The sequence below is a fragment of the Camellia sinensis genome, chromosome 10 (genome assembly GCF_055761805.1).
Source record: "Camellia sinensis isolate YWXY chromosome 10, ASM5576180v1, whole genome shotgun sequence".
Taxonomy (NCBI): Eukaryota; Viridiplantae; Streptophyta; class Magnoliopsida; order Ericales; family Theaceae; genus Camellia; species Camellia sinensis.
This window is the reverse complement of record NC_138970.1, coordinates 90,315,243-90,330,341: the sequence shown is the minus strand read 5'-3', so window position 1 is coordinate 90,330,341 and position 15,099 is coordinate 90,315,243. Positions and strand designations below refer to the sequence as shown.

At 35.3% G+C, this 15,099-nt stretch overlaps 1 protein-coding gene across 3 annotated transcripts; it reads right to left on the bottom strand.

The window, feature by feature from the left end:
• Positions 1 to 2,279: 2,279 nt before the first annotated feature.
• Positions 2,280 to 14,211, bottom strand: LOC114275307 (uncharacterized). 3 transcript variants are annotated; one of them, XM_082891789.1, is made up of 9 exons: positions 13,941 to 14,211; positions 12,246 to 13,453; positions 8,608 to 8,820; positions 6,170 to 6,319; positions 5,916 to 6,050; positions 5,420 to 5,485; positions 4,649 to 4,699; positions 4,437 to 4,543; positions 2,280 to 2,352 (listed from the first exon to the last, which is right to left on the bottom strand). In XM_082891789.1, exons 3-9 carry the CDS (start codon positions 8,803 to 8,805, stop codon positions 2,295 to 2,297), a joined length of 765 nt encoding a protein of 254 aa, XP_082747915.1. In that variant the 5' UTR covers positions 8,806 to 8,820; positions 12,246 to 13,453; positions 13,941 to 14,211; the 3' UTR covers positions 2,280 to 2,294. The 3 variants fall into 3 exon arrangements, with proteins under 3 accessions (XP_082747915.1, XP_082747914.1, XP_082747916.1); XM_082891788.1 differs by having other exon boundaries at positions 8,608 to 8,822; positions 13,349 to 13,453; XM_082891790.1 differs by lacking the exon at positions 2,280 to 2,352 and having other exon boundaries at positions 4,348 to 4,543; positions 8,608 to 8,822; positions 13,349 to 13,453.
• Between the last annotated feature and the right edge of the window lie 888 nt (positions 14,212 to 15,099).

The window sequence follows — 15,099 nt, the reverse complement described above, 5'->3', positions numbered from 1 at the left end:
TCAACTCGATCTTAATCAGGCTTGGAGAAAAGGTGATGGAAACCTTACACTCTTTGCCTGATGTATGCATGATATGTTGTTCTCTCCTTGCCATCAAACCACAGATGGCAATAGGGCTTATATCAACTTCCGGCAGAATTGGAAAGAACGAGCCATCCGTCCAACAGATTGCTTGGGCTCCAATGCTTCGAGGCCTATAGAACATATCATATATGCGGTAGGCAAAGACACACGGACTCACATTCACATTCACACTCATACTTACACTTGCACGTGTACTACACTCATACGCTCGTATACATACACGAGTATTCAAGGTCCATCACTACCAACCTCTCTTTCTCCAAACTTGCCTTAGCGTTCTCCTGTCCACCTCCAGTGATCTTAAGCCATTGAAACGCCGGCCATCTTCTCAAAGGTCAACAATTGAGGTCTTGTTTGGGAAGTTGGCTATTTTGGTTTTGACTATTTTACTAGGCTAAACTTTTTGTATCTTTGTAGTTGAATATGATGTTTGTGAAAGAAAAAATGAAATGATTATGGGTTTGATATGACATTTTGTTTTATTGACTATTTCAATCTATTTTGTCTTTTTGTGAATTTTAACCAAAAAATAGTCCAAAACCCACTTGCCAAACAAGGCCTGATTACCTCTACCCACACAACCCACACTTCTCTATAAGTGCAATACACGATATCAATAATCAATTCTTTAAGCTCCGTGAAGACCAACTAATTCCACAAGCTAGACATAATAGAAGTCTTGAATAATCCAATTTCCTTGAGATTATCTTGGATCAAATTCTACGACTGATTTTTATAGGAAAAATTTGGTTGAGCATACAACTTGAAAAATAGTCCCAACTTTCCTTCTTGTGGTGAACTTTGCCAAATATTCACCAATAGACTGATCCATAGAACCTATGAAGCACGGACACAGACATTGATACAAACACGGGTACGAACACGAAACACGATAATTTCCAAAAAATGGAGACATGACAGGAGACACGGCAATTTTTTTTTATAAATATTTTTATTTTAATATACGTTAATTATTTTATTTATTTGTTTCTTTTTTTAAATAATGTGTTTTTAATAATTTTTTATTTTATTTTATTTTATATACATGTGTTTTTTTTTATTAATATGTATAAGTAATATATATTATGTTATATATACTTATAAAATAATATGATTTTATTAATATTATCTTATATATACTTATATATATATATATATATACATATAAGAGATAAGAAATAAAATAAAGGGACAGAGACGGCGAGAAAGGGAGACAGAGACGCAAGAGAGAGAGAGAGAGAGAGAGAAGACGAGCGAGACATGATTCGATGGTTCGAGTCAACTAGATGTTCGACAACTTGATTCATCTTTTCACTCTCTTCCTTCACACTCTCTCTCCTCTATCTCTCTCTCATTGCCATATCTCATGCCGTGTCCATATCTAGCATGTCCCCAACGTGTCCCCATGTCTGACACCACCACGGCACTAATTTTTCCATGTCCATGCTTCATAGCATAGAACTATTTATCCAAATTATGGTCCCTGCATTATTAGCTTCCAAAGTGGCAAATAGCCACCAAAAGTTTTGACCTTCGTATCCGTAGGCATATTAGCAGCCCAAAAACATAATTTTACATGTTTTTACCCGTAATTTTTTTTTCCTATTACACATTCCCAATAAGTGTAGTTGTGACCTACTAATTTCACACGAATAGCTTGAAGAGAATATGTATTTCCATCAGTCATAGTCTCTAAAAACAGATGTAACAATCAAAGCCGGGGGGTCAATTCAAGTTGTTGCATTGGGTTAGGCCGTGTATTGTTGCAAAGAATACAGAGACCAATCAGACTAGAGTAGTGTTACCAGAAAATGGTAATACCCTAAGAATTTACGTTTTGAAACGCATGTCCCAAGAAATGGTACATTTTTTTTCCAAAACGGTAATTCAGCAATCAAAAGTAATCCCTTTTTTTTCTAGTTATTTACTTTTAAGGTTTTCCTCAGGAGGGGAAAAAAATATGATGTACTAAAATCTAGGGAGAGTGGAGTTTCGGAAAGACAATTTTTAAAATAAACCATAATGCTCATAGAAATGTGTTTTTACATGATTAATATGAAGAAAAAAAAATTATATTGTATTGGATGTCTAATTCTTAAAAGAAAATTGTCGACGTCACATGAGCATGTAGCATACTGTGTTCCTGTTCTTGTTCCATGTATCAGAACATTCCACATTCCAGGTAAAAGACCAACAAGATGGACTGATGTTTAAAGATGTGTTCCTGTTCTTGGCTTAATGGGAAGTTCTTCAGAAACCTTTCTCCTTATGAACTTAGTAACAAATGCATAGAATTCAAAAAGTTTATTGATTTATTTATTTTTTGTTTCAGGTACAACAGTATTTTCATTGTAAACACCAACTTTGATTTCCATGAGTGCTCCTTGAATGTGTACGATAGACCCTTACTTGGAAGCATGAAAAGAAATGTGGGTGTGGGGAGAGGAGGCAGGAGCAGAAGAAAGAGTGTCCGCCAACCTAGATTTATAAGTTTAGGAGCAGAAGTATGTATGTGGCATCAGTTTATGGCATAAAAGAAGTGTCCAATATATTCAGCTTTCAATAAAGTATCACACCATTTCTGCTAACAACAACATGCACAGGGTTAACTAGCAATTGATACACAAGAATCAAATTTGCTACCATCAGGTTCCTTTCACATGTATTGTAGAAAATTTGAAATTTCAAATCTTCCTTGTGCAGAAGTTAATGCCTAGACTTTTTCTCTATGCCATCCTGTTGTGTGTTTTTAAAAACAAATTTAGCCCAAGACTAACATAACCTTAAAGCCTACATTTAAAAGTTTAGCAAGGGACATGGCACAAATAAAATGAATCCATCATAAAGCGTAATTATCCAAATGTTACAATTTGTGAATTGAATCTTACAATTCAGATAGTTTGAACACCATTGTCGATATGAATCACTCATTGAATGTCATATCATAGAGATGACACGTGAAACTATGTTACATAAAATAATTTCATGATTTGCATAGTTCACTAGCCTCTCAATGTTAGAAATTGTAAAAATAGCTTTTCTGTAGTCTTTCCCTCTACTCCTAAAGTAAGCTTCCCAAAAGCCTTCAGAGTGAAAATATATTCAAGGCATTTGGAACTAGCAAATATGGTTTCCAATTGTTTAGATGTGCTAGATGTTAGAAAGTGTCTTTAGGAAGCTTTGAATGAAATAAAAAAGAAAGAACTGTTAACTCCTTCCTTGGTTTCATCCTAATGGATATCCTTCAAAACAACATAATGCATTTAGTTAATGCAGCCATTACTAAGGCAAATAGGTAAGGAGTAATTGAAAATTCACTAGTTTCCCTGTAGGTTGTAGGTGGTCTAGTAGTAGCCACAACCCCTATCATACATGTTTTTTATCGCATCCTTATACCCTTTGGTCACGCTCTTTTTCTCCAACACAAACCACATTATATTTTTAGGCACCCTATTGTAAACTTTTTCTAAATCTATTAAAAAACCATATGTAGATCCCTCATTTTCTCAATGTACTTTTTTATTATTCTTCTTAGTCAATATATCGCTTCTTTAGTTGATTTACCAGACATAAACTCAAATTGATTAAAGGACATGGTCGTTGTAACCCTTAAGAGATGCTCAATCACTCTCTCCCACAATTTCGTAGTATGAATCATGAACTATAATTGTTACAATTTTGGATATTTCATTTTTCTCCACTCATGATGTATTTTCCTAGTCAATAGAATCTTATTAATGAACTTTGTTAACCAAGACACCCCTCCTTACCTAAGCATTTTCAAGCCTCAATAAGGATACAGTTTGATCCTAATGCTTACCTAATTTCATCTTCTTCGGTGCAAGTTACACCTCAAACTCTCTTAGTCAACAATAAAACCTATATTCTCTAGTCCCATCAAAGCTATCATATTCCTCTACTCTTAAATTTTCTAAATGATTTTTATTTAACAATTTCTAAAAATAATTTTTTCACCTTTCCTTAACCTCCTCATCCTTGACTCAAATCCTCACTTTTATATACTTAACTTGATTAAGTGTCTCGTTTCATTTCTCTCAACTTAGGAAATTTATAAATATTATTTTCTTCATCTTTACTATCTAATCTAGAATAAAGATTGGTGTAGGCTTTTAGCCTAGCATCCCTAATTATCCTTTTAACCTCCTTATTCGCCAATTTATATCACTTAAAATCTTCATCCTTTTTTATCCTTTTGTCATTTTTCAAACCATTCATTAGATACATATTGATCATACAACCAAATTATTAGTAAAGGATAAAAAAGTTGTATTATACTTTTGAATAAAAAGTTGTATTATCACTAAAAATCTCCACTCGTCATGTATTATACTTTTGAATTATTGTTTGATGTTTCAGCATTGTCAGTTGAAATCTGAGATAAATCTTCATCATCATCAAAAATATCATCATCGATCCTGCGAACGACCTCCCTTGGTGCCTGAGAAAGAATTTTGACACCAAGTAAATCTCACAAGTACAAACTGCCAGAAAACAGAGGCAGCAATATAGCAAAGTAGCAGTAGTTTGACAATGATATACTCACTCCAAATAATGATTTTATAAGTGCTTCATCCTCTTCTTCCAACTTCTTTTCCTGTTGACAAAAAAAATCCCATGACTTAGTAAGAACTGATGGTGATAAAATAGTATCCAAATTCACGTGTTTTGATTCCTATGCTGCCTTGACAAATTCACACTGCAGCTATGATGTGGTCAAATAGCTATTCCTCTGGATGATTTGTTATGACATCAATTGGTCCAACAGTTTAAAGTATAGAAATACTGAAGCTCGAATTCCAACAAAATTATAGTTTGCTTTTGAATTCGAGCCTCATCAAATTCTCATTAGATCAACACAGCCAGTGCCTAGCCATAACACTGAACAGATTTTAGGTAGGCATGCCAAACCAGCCATTTAACTAACTTATCTCAAAAGAAGAAAAAGAGACATTCAAAGACTTTAATATATATATAGAACTTATTAATTGTGTTAATTTTCAGTTCGATGAGTTAAGGAGGCAACCTGAATCAAAACCTATTATGTTCAAAAGTGAGTAGAAGATTACTTGAATGCAGCCCATCCAAAAAAATGGTCAAACTACATGCTTACTTCGGGCAGTTCTGCAGGTATAAAATAGTATTGCCAGCTAAACATAAATTCAATCCCACATTAGATATTGCTGCTGCCATTCACATAAATCTAGTACATCACAAAAGTGACCAAAATGGCAATTGGGATTCATTGTTCAAGGCCTACACAAAATGCATTTACACCCAAAAGGTTGAAATAATGAACTAGCATAAATGACCTTACCTTTTCCTCAGCTGAGCGCTGCAAGACCTCCAGCATTGCATCTACACTGATAGTTGCTTGTCTTGACTGAAAAAACAGAAAGAAGACTTGTTTTAGTATGCTTAAAATATAAGTTCAAGTTCACATCTGAGTAAAATGAATAAAACAACAAACTTTCACACACTTGGCTAATGATCCCATATGTTAGGCAAATTGACATTTTAACCCAAAATAAGTTTACCAACCTATGAAGTTAATAAGGCCATGAATTCTGTAGCTGAATCATTAAGTTATTCTCAATACATCTAGAATTTCCAGCCTCGGCCCTGCCTGACTCTATTGGGTATGAGTTGGGGTTAATCGGGGTTGGGGATTAATAAAACTAATATGGTCAAGGTCGGAAATAGAGCATCCCCTCCCTTAAGCCCCAGATTTTTTATATATTGATTATCAACATACCCTCTTAATATATGTTTATTATGTTCACTACGTATTAGTTATTTGACTAAGCAAGTACCCTCATGGACTTCACTTCATCCAGGGCAGCAAGGATGTCCATCTCTCTTTTTGAATCCAAGGTTCTATTCTCCAAGGATTTCATTGCATCTCCCATCTCTTCAGTTTCCCTTTTTTGTTTTTCCTTATCTGCTTCCTGACAAAGAGAGCAATGTACAAATTATATACGAAGCCAAAATCAAAATCATGATTGCAACAAAATAAGGAGATCTAAAGATGAAATAGAAAGCTGTATATGGCATGCTAACTTAATACCTCATCCTCTGCACGCCAAGGTTCGAAATTCCGTGATGCACCCGACTCAACAACATAGTCTGAATTTTGCGGGTCGGTCTTTATTGTTAACTCAGCAGAGCACTTAGTGCATTTGAAATAAAGCCTGAATATTTGGATCCCCAAGTATGTCTGCAAATAGTTTTAACATTTCAGTCAGTTCACTGAACAATAGTAATACATATCTCATAATCGAAGTCAGAAAAGGATGTATTTTAACAATCGCAGAAATAAGGATAAATAAGTGAAGACAACAATATTATAACCATAACAAGGGTATCCATCTTTCAAACAGCATAATGTTGATATTTCATCCAATGTCACCTCATGCTTTTACATAGAATATGTTCAGTCAGGACATCACTTCATCAGGTTAATCCCTATGTGAAAGTAGAAAGCCAAGGTAGATGGTAAAAATCTGGCATCTAGAACAGTAGTAGATTTGTAGTGACAGTACTGGGGGTACATTGAATCCACATAAAAATATGGTTGCTCTACTTAGAAAGTGTCTCTTCATTTATGATCAATAGTTACCTTCTTACACAACTTGTGTCACAACTTGTGTTAATCCTCCTCTATCCTCAGTTGGAGACATCTACCATTCGTCACTAGTTAGGAAATAATAGGTGACCCACAGAAACAGGGGAAGAATAATTTCTGATAAAGACGAAACAGAGGGAGATCCTGAATTTTTGTGCACAAAAATTCAATTTTTTTTTTTTCCCCTTTCTAGAACAAAAATAATGACTTTCTAGTTCATATGTAAAACAGGTTCAAAAACACAAGAAGTTATGCAGACATTTTGATCAGTTAGAAATCGAGGTAGTTATGCACAACATTCTCTTTGGATAAAAACCTACAAAATAGTTTAAGGCCTAGATAATTAGTCCTTATCTAACATCAAATTAATAAAAAAAAATTCTAAGTGACTATAAACTAATTAAAATGGTTTTCCTTATCAAAAACATGTATTTAAAAAAACAAATAAAAATAATCATCACAGTACGAAGAGATAGCGTCCCAAAAGGTTAACAATCAACCAAATGTTAAAACAAGTAACCTGTCCCATAAAAACAAGTTTTGTAAACATCATAATTTAACTTAAAAATTAGAAAGATCATAAAACACATCATATCCCACTATACATTACATATGAGGAACCTATGACTAGAACGCTTGATATGCACAATCACCAGCATGGAACCAGGCCCTAAAACATGCATGAACTAATAGCTATTTTGTTTTATTATTCACTATGTGCTCATACCACAAGGGTGTAGTCTGATCAATGTGTCTAGGTGATTAAACACATAACATCAGTAAAAGCTGATGTACACAAATCTTTCGGTTCTCTACAAGTCCCATGGATAAAGCCCAAGCTGTGAATAACATCCAAAAAGTACACTTTTCCTCACAAAAAACTATTGCCTCAATTACATGCCAACAATATTCGAGTTCTACTAGTACACCCAAAATTTCTAGCAATCAATCATTCTAAAACAAAGACATAAATTTAGCAGGACTAATAGTGAGGGGGATTAATAATCCATGAGATTAGCGTAGGATTGGTTATCCGGCTCGATTAGTGAGATACATAATTCCCTTTTGTTCACGTTTATTTAGCAATAGGTATGGAAATATATAATCCCAATTATATATATGTTTTGCATTATTAGTTGTGGGATTAAAAAATCCATCAATTTTTTTGAATAAAATGGTCATTGAAATCTAATCCGAATAAAATTTGCAACCAAACGATATAATGTGAGTCTTATGAATTAATAATCCCAATCAAGGATGGAACTGTATAGGGACAGGCAGCGGCCACGGTCCCTCCCAAGTTTTGGAAAATTCAAATACTACCCCTATATTTCATGATTATTTATAATATATAATGAGAGTATTTATAAAATATATAATGAGATGATACCTATTTTATAAAATCACTCACTAATTTTTTATTTTATCAGTATTTTATAATATATAATGAGATGATTTTTAACTACTTTAAATTATAAAATGAAAAAAATGACTTGTTAGATTTATTTAATTTCATCCTTATGAAATTCTGTTTTCACAATGTTTGTATAAAAAATTATTTTTAATTAGTCATGTACCAAAACTGTCAAATCTTTTTATACACACAACTTCCCCACCCCCCCACCCCCCAAAACAACATTTCTGGTTCCGCCCCTAATCCCAATCCTAGGCAATAATCCACCCAATCAAACAGATATATCAAAAAAGCACAAATAGATAATGATACAAATACACAATACACAATATGTAGAGTCTCCAATTTAGAGAATTATAAAAAAAAATTAAAAAAAATTCTCAGATAGTGTAATCAAGGACTATGAAAGAGATTAACAATTAACAATTACGAATAAATATACACACACACACATATATTTATGTACCTCGCCGATGATGTCTTCCTTGCGGGAGTTGAGCTTGGTACCTTTGTAGATGTAATTGCCACAGGTGCCGCAGCGAATGCTCATGGGAAGCATCATCCGCACCTTCATCTGCTGGTTCTTCGGCTGCCTCCGCCTCGGAATCTTCGCCGGATCGAAGTCCGGCGGGTAGTACTTGTTCAACACCTTCCTTTCTCCCATCTCTCCTTACCAAAACTACTAACAACAAAAAAAAAAAAGTTGATAGATCGATAAATTTGCTTCAAATTCAACTCTCACACACACAATGTTAAGTTATTGTTACTTGAAAATTGATAGTTTATCTTTATTAATTCCTTATTTCTTCATTAAGAATGATTGATAAAAAAATATCTAAAAAATAGAAAAGGTAATATGCTAATCTTACATGTGAACCCATGTTAACTTCTTACCTATTAGACCATATCATCATCATCCAAAACAACATTTTCATTAATTTAAGTTTAAATATTTCATATTTATCAAATATATTGAACATCTAAGTGTAGATATTTTTTTTCTAAGTAATTTAGAAAAAGTGACCGAATCGTTACGACTCACGATTCGATTCAATTACCGATTCGGTACAAGGTTATTTTAATTCACAATTCAAATCCCGATTTGACAAATATGCTTTTAGAGTACACAAGTTACCAAGAAAGTAATGTGCCACATGATAAAATGTCGTACATCCCAGGATAGGTTTTATCTATTACATAGTTGGAACTTGGAAACTTGTTAATCTAATTTTGGAACTAGAATTAAATTAATCGTATTCCATACATTGAGTCCTTAACATATTGTTCCTTGGTCTCTTGCTCTAAAATAAGTCTATTGTATAAGAATTCGCCTTGCAACTCTTGATGTTTAGCCTCATAATTAGAAAAAACATGGACAAAACTTAGAAGCAATTTTCTAAGAGGGCTGCAACGCGGCAGCATCCATATTGGTTTGGCCTAACCCAACCCCGATCCCCCAATTACACACAAAGCATCCCAACCCATCCCTACCCCACCTAAGCCAACCACGTTTAACAAGGTTGGGGTGGGTTGAACCGACATAGATGCAATTAAAAACACAGCTCTTATTCTTTTTATTTTCCTTTGACATACACGCTGCTAGATTCCAATTATATTTTATTTCTAATTGATAATACCAAAGATGGATGGATAAGTACACAATATAGACACACCAATCATGAAATTTTCAAACAAATCAATACAAAACGTGGCAAGGAGACGACAACAAATAAATATATAGTTTTATTTGTATTCTTGAAAATAATAACTATTTCTTCATTTTTGCATTACAAATACATTTTTTTGTAAGTACAAAATCATTAACCAAAAAGGCACCAAGGAGGTGCCACCCACATACAAAAGAAAAGGTCTCATAACTTGAAAAATTATAAAACAAAACCACCGAAGTATCCCAAGCTACTAAAAAGGGACTACAAAATTCAAAATTTGGCTAAAAATATTGGTATAATCTACCCAAGAACCAATTGTACAAAATAGACAAAAATGAACTCCAAATCTTAAAGAGTGGCACCTCATCTCTTTGAAGATCCTATTATTCTACTCTCCAAATGATCCACATAATAGCCAGCAACACCAAGTTTTACACATTTTCCTTCCGTTTGTCCACACTAGCTTCTCACCTAAGAATCACGGATGCAGACACGGACACGGATGCAGATGCAGACGTGGGACACAATGATTTCAAAAAAATAGGGACACAGGCACAGTAGGGACATGGCAATAAAATATATTTTCATATATGTTTATTTGTTATCTAGGTTAATATTACATCTACAAACAATTAATATTAACAAAAATTAACTCTAATTCTATTTTTTTGAAATACTTTTAAATTAATTAAATAAGGAGACACACCGTATGGTGTGTCCTATACATGTCCCCAAAGTGTCTGCATGTCCGACACGGATACAACCCTTGTTTTGAAGTGTCGGTGTTTCATAGCTTCTCACCAAGATTAAAGGAGACCCACCACTTCCTTTGGGAAGACCAACTCCAACCAAACCAAGAACCAAGGACCACAAAGCATTAGCCACCTCACAATGAATAAGGAGTTGACTAACCAATTATCCATCCTTCTTACACATACACAAAAAAAACATTAGATTTGTCTCATCTTCCTCAAATTATTAATAGTGAGAATCTTACCATGAGTTGTCGTTCCAAGTAAAAAAATAAATATTAGTAGGTATTTCACACCTCAAACACCTCTCCACAATAAAGTCCCACCACTACTGCCCAACAACCTCATAAAAAGACTTGACTACAAAGCTTGCAAATTTTTCTTGGTCAGCTATAAATGGATGAAGAAGTTCAAATATGAGAGAGAGAGAGATAGAGAGAGCCATTAGATCTTGCTCAACTCTCCAGTCCCATTGCTTATGGCTCTGGAGGGTTAAAACAGTTTAGAATTCTTTCCCCAAGTATAACAGTGCAGGCTTCTTTTGCTAACAATGGTTTGGGGTTGGGATTATAGGTTCAGCAATGACCTCAAGTTACAAACTATTTGGGGATACTAGAAAGTTAAATTGGACTGCATTAAGTATCATAATCAGACTGTATATTCAATAAAGTATCCTTTTGCTGCTTCTCATAAAAAATAATAATAATCAGACTGTATTTTTGCAACCTGAAGGCGTTCATAGCTATGGAGAAGGATCTGAGGGATAGAGTTTGTTCTTGGAATGGGATGGTTGATCAGCAGCGCAATTGGGATATTTTCCAAGCATGGAATCTTCCTTTGAAAATCTTGAAGACCATTTATGGTTTTACTAGAATTTAGTGTGTTCATTTTGATCTCCATTTTATTTGGCTTGGGTTCTTGCTACTCTGTTTATTTTAGCAATTCTTGTGTTTTGTACTCTCCACTTTTATAAGGGTTTGGACTTTGCTCATAGGGGCCTGTCGCTATTTGCTTTGTTTCTCCTTTTTCTTGGTATATGAATCTTAAAATTACCACACAAAAAAACCCTGAAGTGTTCACTGTGGAACAATCCCGAAGCTATGCTAGTTCAGCTCTAACATTTCTCATTGTTAAGATATGACATATATATATTTCAGCACAATCCCTAAATGCAATGAATCCCATCACCCATTATTGGCCTGATTTTGTTCAAGAGTGTGAACAATAAGACCATCCACAGTGGACTGCCAAAAGGGCTGCCAAAGGAGCTGCCATTGCCAAATTTTGACAATAGATGACAAAAACCAGTCTCCAGTGGCATGCTATATTGGCTGCCAAATTATGGCAATGCCAAAGCTTGTGCGAAATTTAGCACAAGCTTCGGCAATGCCAAATCTGCCGGATCATCATCCCCAACGCTTTCCTTCCTTCCTTCCCTCCCTCCCTCCCTCCCCTTCTTCATCCTTTCCTAGCAAAAACTCCCCCAAACAGAAACTAACATATTTTTTAACAAAATTCACCAAAAACACAAACAAACTAAAAACAACAACAACAACAACAACAACAATAATCAAGCAATTCCAAACAGATTTCAAGCAATCTCAACTAATCTCAAGCAATTTAAAGCAAATTTTAAGCAAATTAACCATAATCAGAAAGAGGATTTTCAAAAAAATAGATACTTGGATTTCAAGATGCGTGATGGATTTAAGACGATCTCAAGCTTCGTCTTGTTCATCTGCTTCGTCTTAGGGTTTGTTTGTGCTTCATCTTCATCTTGTCCATCAGAAAGGCGATTTGAAGGAGTCGATTTCAAGAGTTGGGGTTTCTCAGATGGATCGAAGATAGAGAGAGATCCAAAGGGTTTAGGTTTTCAAGAGAGATAAAAAAGAGGGAAGAGAGAGGCAATGAGAGAGATGGAGGGATCTGTGCAAGAGTCAGGGATGATTGGGTGGTAGGGGTGGGCGCGGATCAGTTGCGGCCATAGAACCTCTAATCCGCCATCCGTCCGCCAGATTGACGGATTGAAGAAAATCAATCCGTATCCGTCCGCCAATCCGGCTAATGCGGATTGGCAGATGGATACAAATCGGTTTAGCGGTTGAAAATTTTACGAAAATTTACAAATTTTCAACATACAAAAAAAACAATCAAAATAATAACAGTGCACTTCCTCAAAACCTGGGCAATTCATAACAATGCACTTACAAAAAATAACAGTGCACTTACAAATTAACATAACCTGGGCACTTAACATAACAATGCACTTACAAATTAACAGTCATCCAAAACCTGGAGAATTTTCACATCTATATATGTAACATAACAGTGCACTTCCTCAAAACAACCAATATTTATTTACAGTGGGCATAATTAGTTCCATTCCAGTGGGCATAATTCACCTCACATTCACATCTAAGAGGTTGTTTCCAAAAACTAATATATTATTTTCATTTTGAATATCTCAAATGCCCCCCTCTCTCAACTGTCATGAATCTTTTTATTTTCAGTTCCTAAATCAATTTATAAACACAAATTGCTCAAATCAGTTCATTTCCGAAGCAATTCCTAAATCATACCAAAGTGTGATACTATTAAATCATACCAGCAGTTCCTCAATCAAATCAGTTCAACTGTAATACTATTAAATCAGAACGTGAGACATACCAGAGTGTGGAGAGACATACCAGACAACAGGAGAAGAGAAATAACAGATTAATCTAATATTTTTTCTATGAAGTCCCTTACAAAATCCGTTGCAGATAACAAGAAAAAGAAACCAAACCTGTGTTTTTCTCTCTGTAAGCTTCCTCTCTCTGTGTGTATAGAACTGGAAATCTCACACTCTGTCAATCTCACTGTCAATCTCACCACCTCTCTAGTTTTAGAACTGGAACAAAACCAAGAAAAAAAATAACAGATTAGACTCTAAATGAGAGGTTTTCGAACTGGAACAAAACAAAAAACAAAAAATAAAATAAGAGAAGAAGAGAATTTCAATGCCCTAATTAATCAACAGAAACATGATCAAATACTCAGTCAAATACTTAGAAAAAATATTAGATTAATCTGATTAATTTAACACAGTCAAATACTCCAAAGCAACCTTAACCATGGAGTCTATGTCATCAATTTGGGCTGTCATTGATCAAATACTCAGAAACATGATTAATTTAACACAGTCAAAGCCCTAATTAATTAACAGAACACAGTCGAAGCCCTGAAAAAATAAGATCTGTACAAAGACAAGAAGAGAAGACAAGAAGAGACAAGAGAAGAGAAGAAGCCGAAGCCGAAGCCCTAATTACTGAAAAAATAAAAACACAGAACACAGTCACCGATCGTCGATCAAAGACAAAAAGAGAAGAGAAGATTACCTTCAAATCGATGCTTTGATAGCTGCTCGCCGCCACTGTCGCCGATCGCCGATCGTCGATAGCCACCACTGTCGCCGACGCCGATCGCTTCTCGTCGCCTCCGTTCAAGTATGAGAGAGAGAGAGAGTTGAGAGAGAGGCAGACACCGTCGTCGGCTATAAACAAACCTCAAATGTAAAAAAGAGGGGCAAGACTGGGGGGAAGAGGGGGGGAAATTAGTGTGGGCGGGCGGGTCGGGTGATTCAATAGAATTGGCCGATTAATGTGACCCGCACCCGCACCCGCGGAAATGGTATTTGTGGGCCCGCACCCGCCTATAGTTGTCACGCATTCATTCATTGTGCCTCGAGGCGGGTCGGAGCGGGTCTGGTGATGCGGCTTGTCGGATTCGTTGCACAGAGATACAGATGGAGATAGAATCAAATCCTCTCTTTACTTCTCTCCTTGAGTCCTAGTTACTAGGTCATTAGGCTCATTTTTTAGTTCAATTTCAATAATTCGAACCATTCACATTTTAAAATTTATTGTGTATATCATACTTATAAAAAATCAAATTGATCGGATATCAAAAAGCATGTGTTCTGAAAACTGTTTATTAAATATTTTTAAAAAATGGTTTTTAATTCGATGATCCGAACACGTAGTTTCTAATATTCAATCAACTTGATTTTTTACAGGTATGATATACTTAACAAATCTTAAAATGCGAATAGTTCGGATTATTGAAATTAGACCCAAAAGTGAGCCCAATAGCCTAACAAGTAGGGAATCAATGAGAAATTAAAAGTGAGGATCTTGACTCGATGGAGGCAGCCTGAGAAGATGAGTCCTAGATCCTCTCCAGCCATACCTCCTCTCAAGGGCCAGGATTTGGCCATGTCACCAATCCCAAAAGCTACGGCTCAAATCAAGTTTGGTTTTTAAAAATAAATAAATAAAATTTGAATTTTTTTTTTCATTCAACACAGAGCTTTCCCTCGCATTCAGCTCCCCTCCCATTCACTTTTTCCCTCCCTCTTTGAAACTCTAGTGAATGACGATTGGCGGCGAACATCAACTTTATCTGCCGGTCTCTCCCTCTGTCTTACTCTGAAGATTTCAGCCGCGAACTAGAGCTCCGGCGACCCCGCGAACCAGAGCCCTGATTTGCACTTCATCA

Coding starts and splice junctions, on each gene's coding strand:
- LOC114275307 (XM_082891789.1), bottom strand. CDS start 8,805: ATGGGAGAAAGGAAGGTGTTGAACAAGTACTACCCGCCGGACTTCGAT. Junction 5,486..5,915: donor ATGAAGTGAAGTCCATGAGG/GTACTTGCTTAG, acceptor CTGTTTTTTCAG/TCAAGACAAGCAACTATCAG. Junction 4,700..5,419: donor AGCGCTCAGCTGAGGAAAAG/GTAAGGTCATTT, acceptor TTTTGTCAACAG/GAAAAGAAGTTGGAAGAAGA.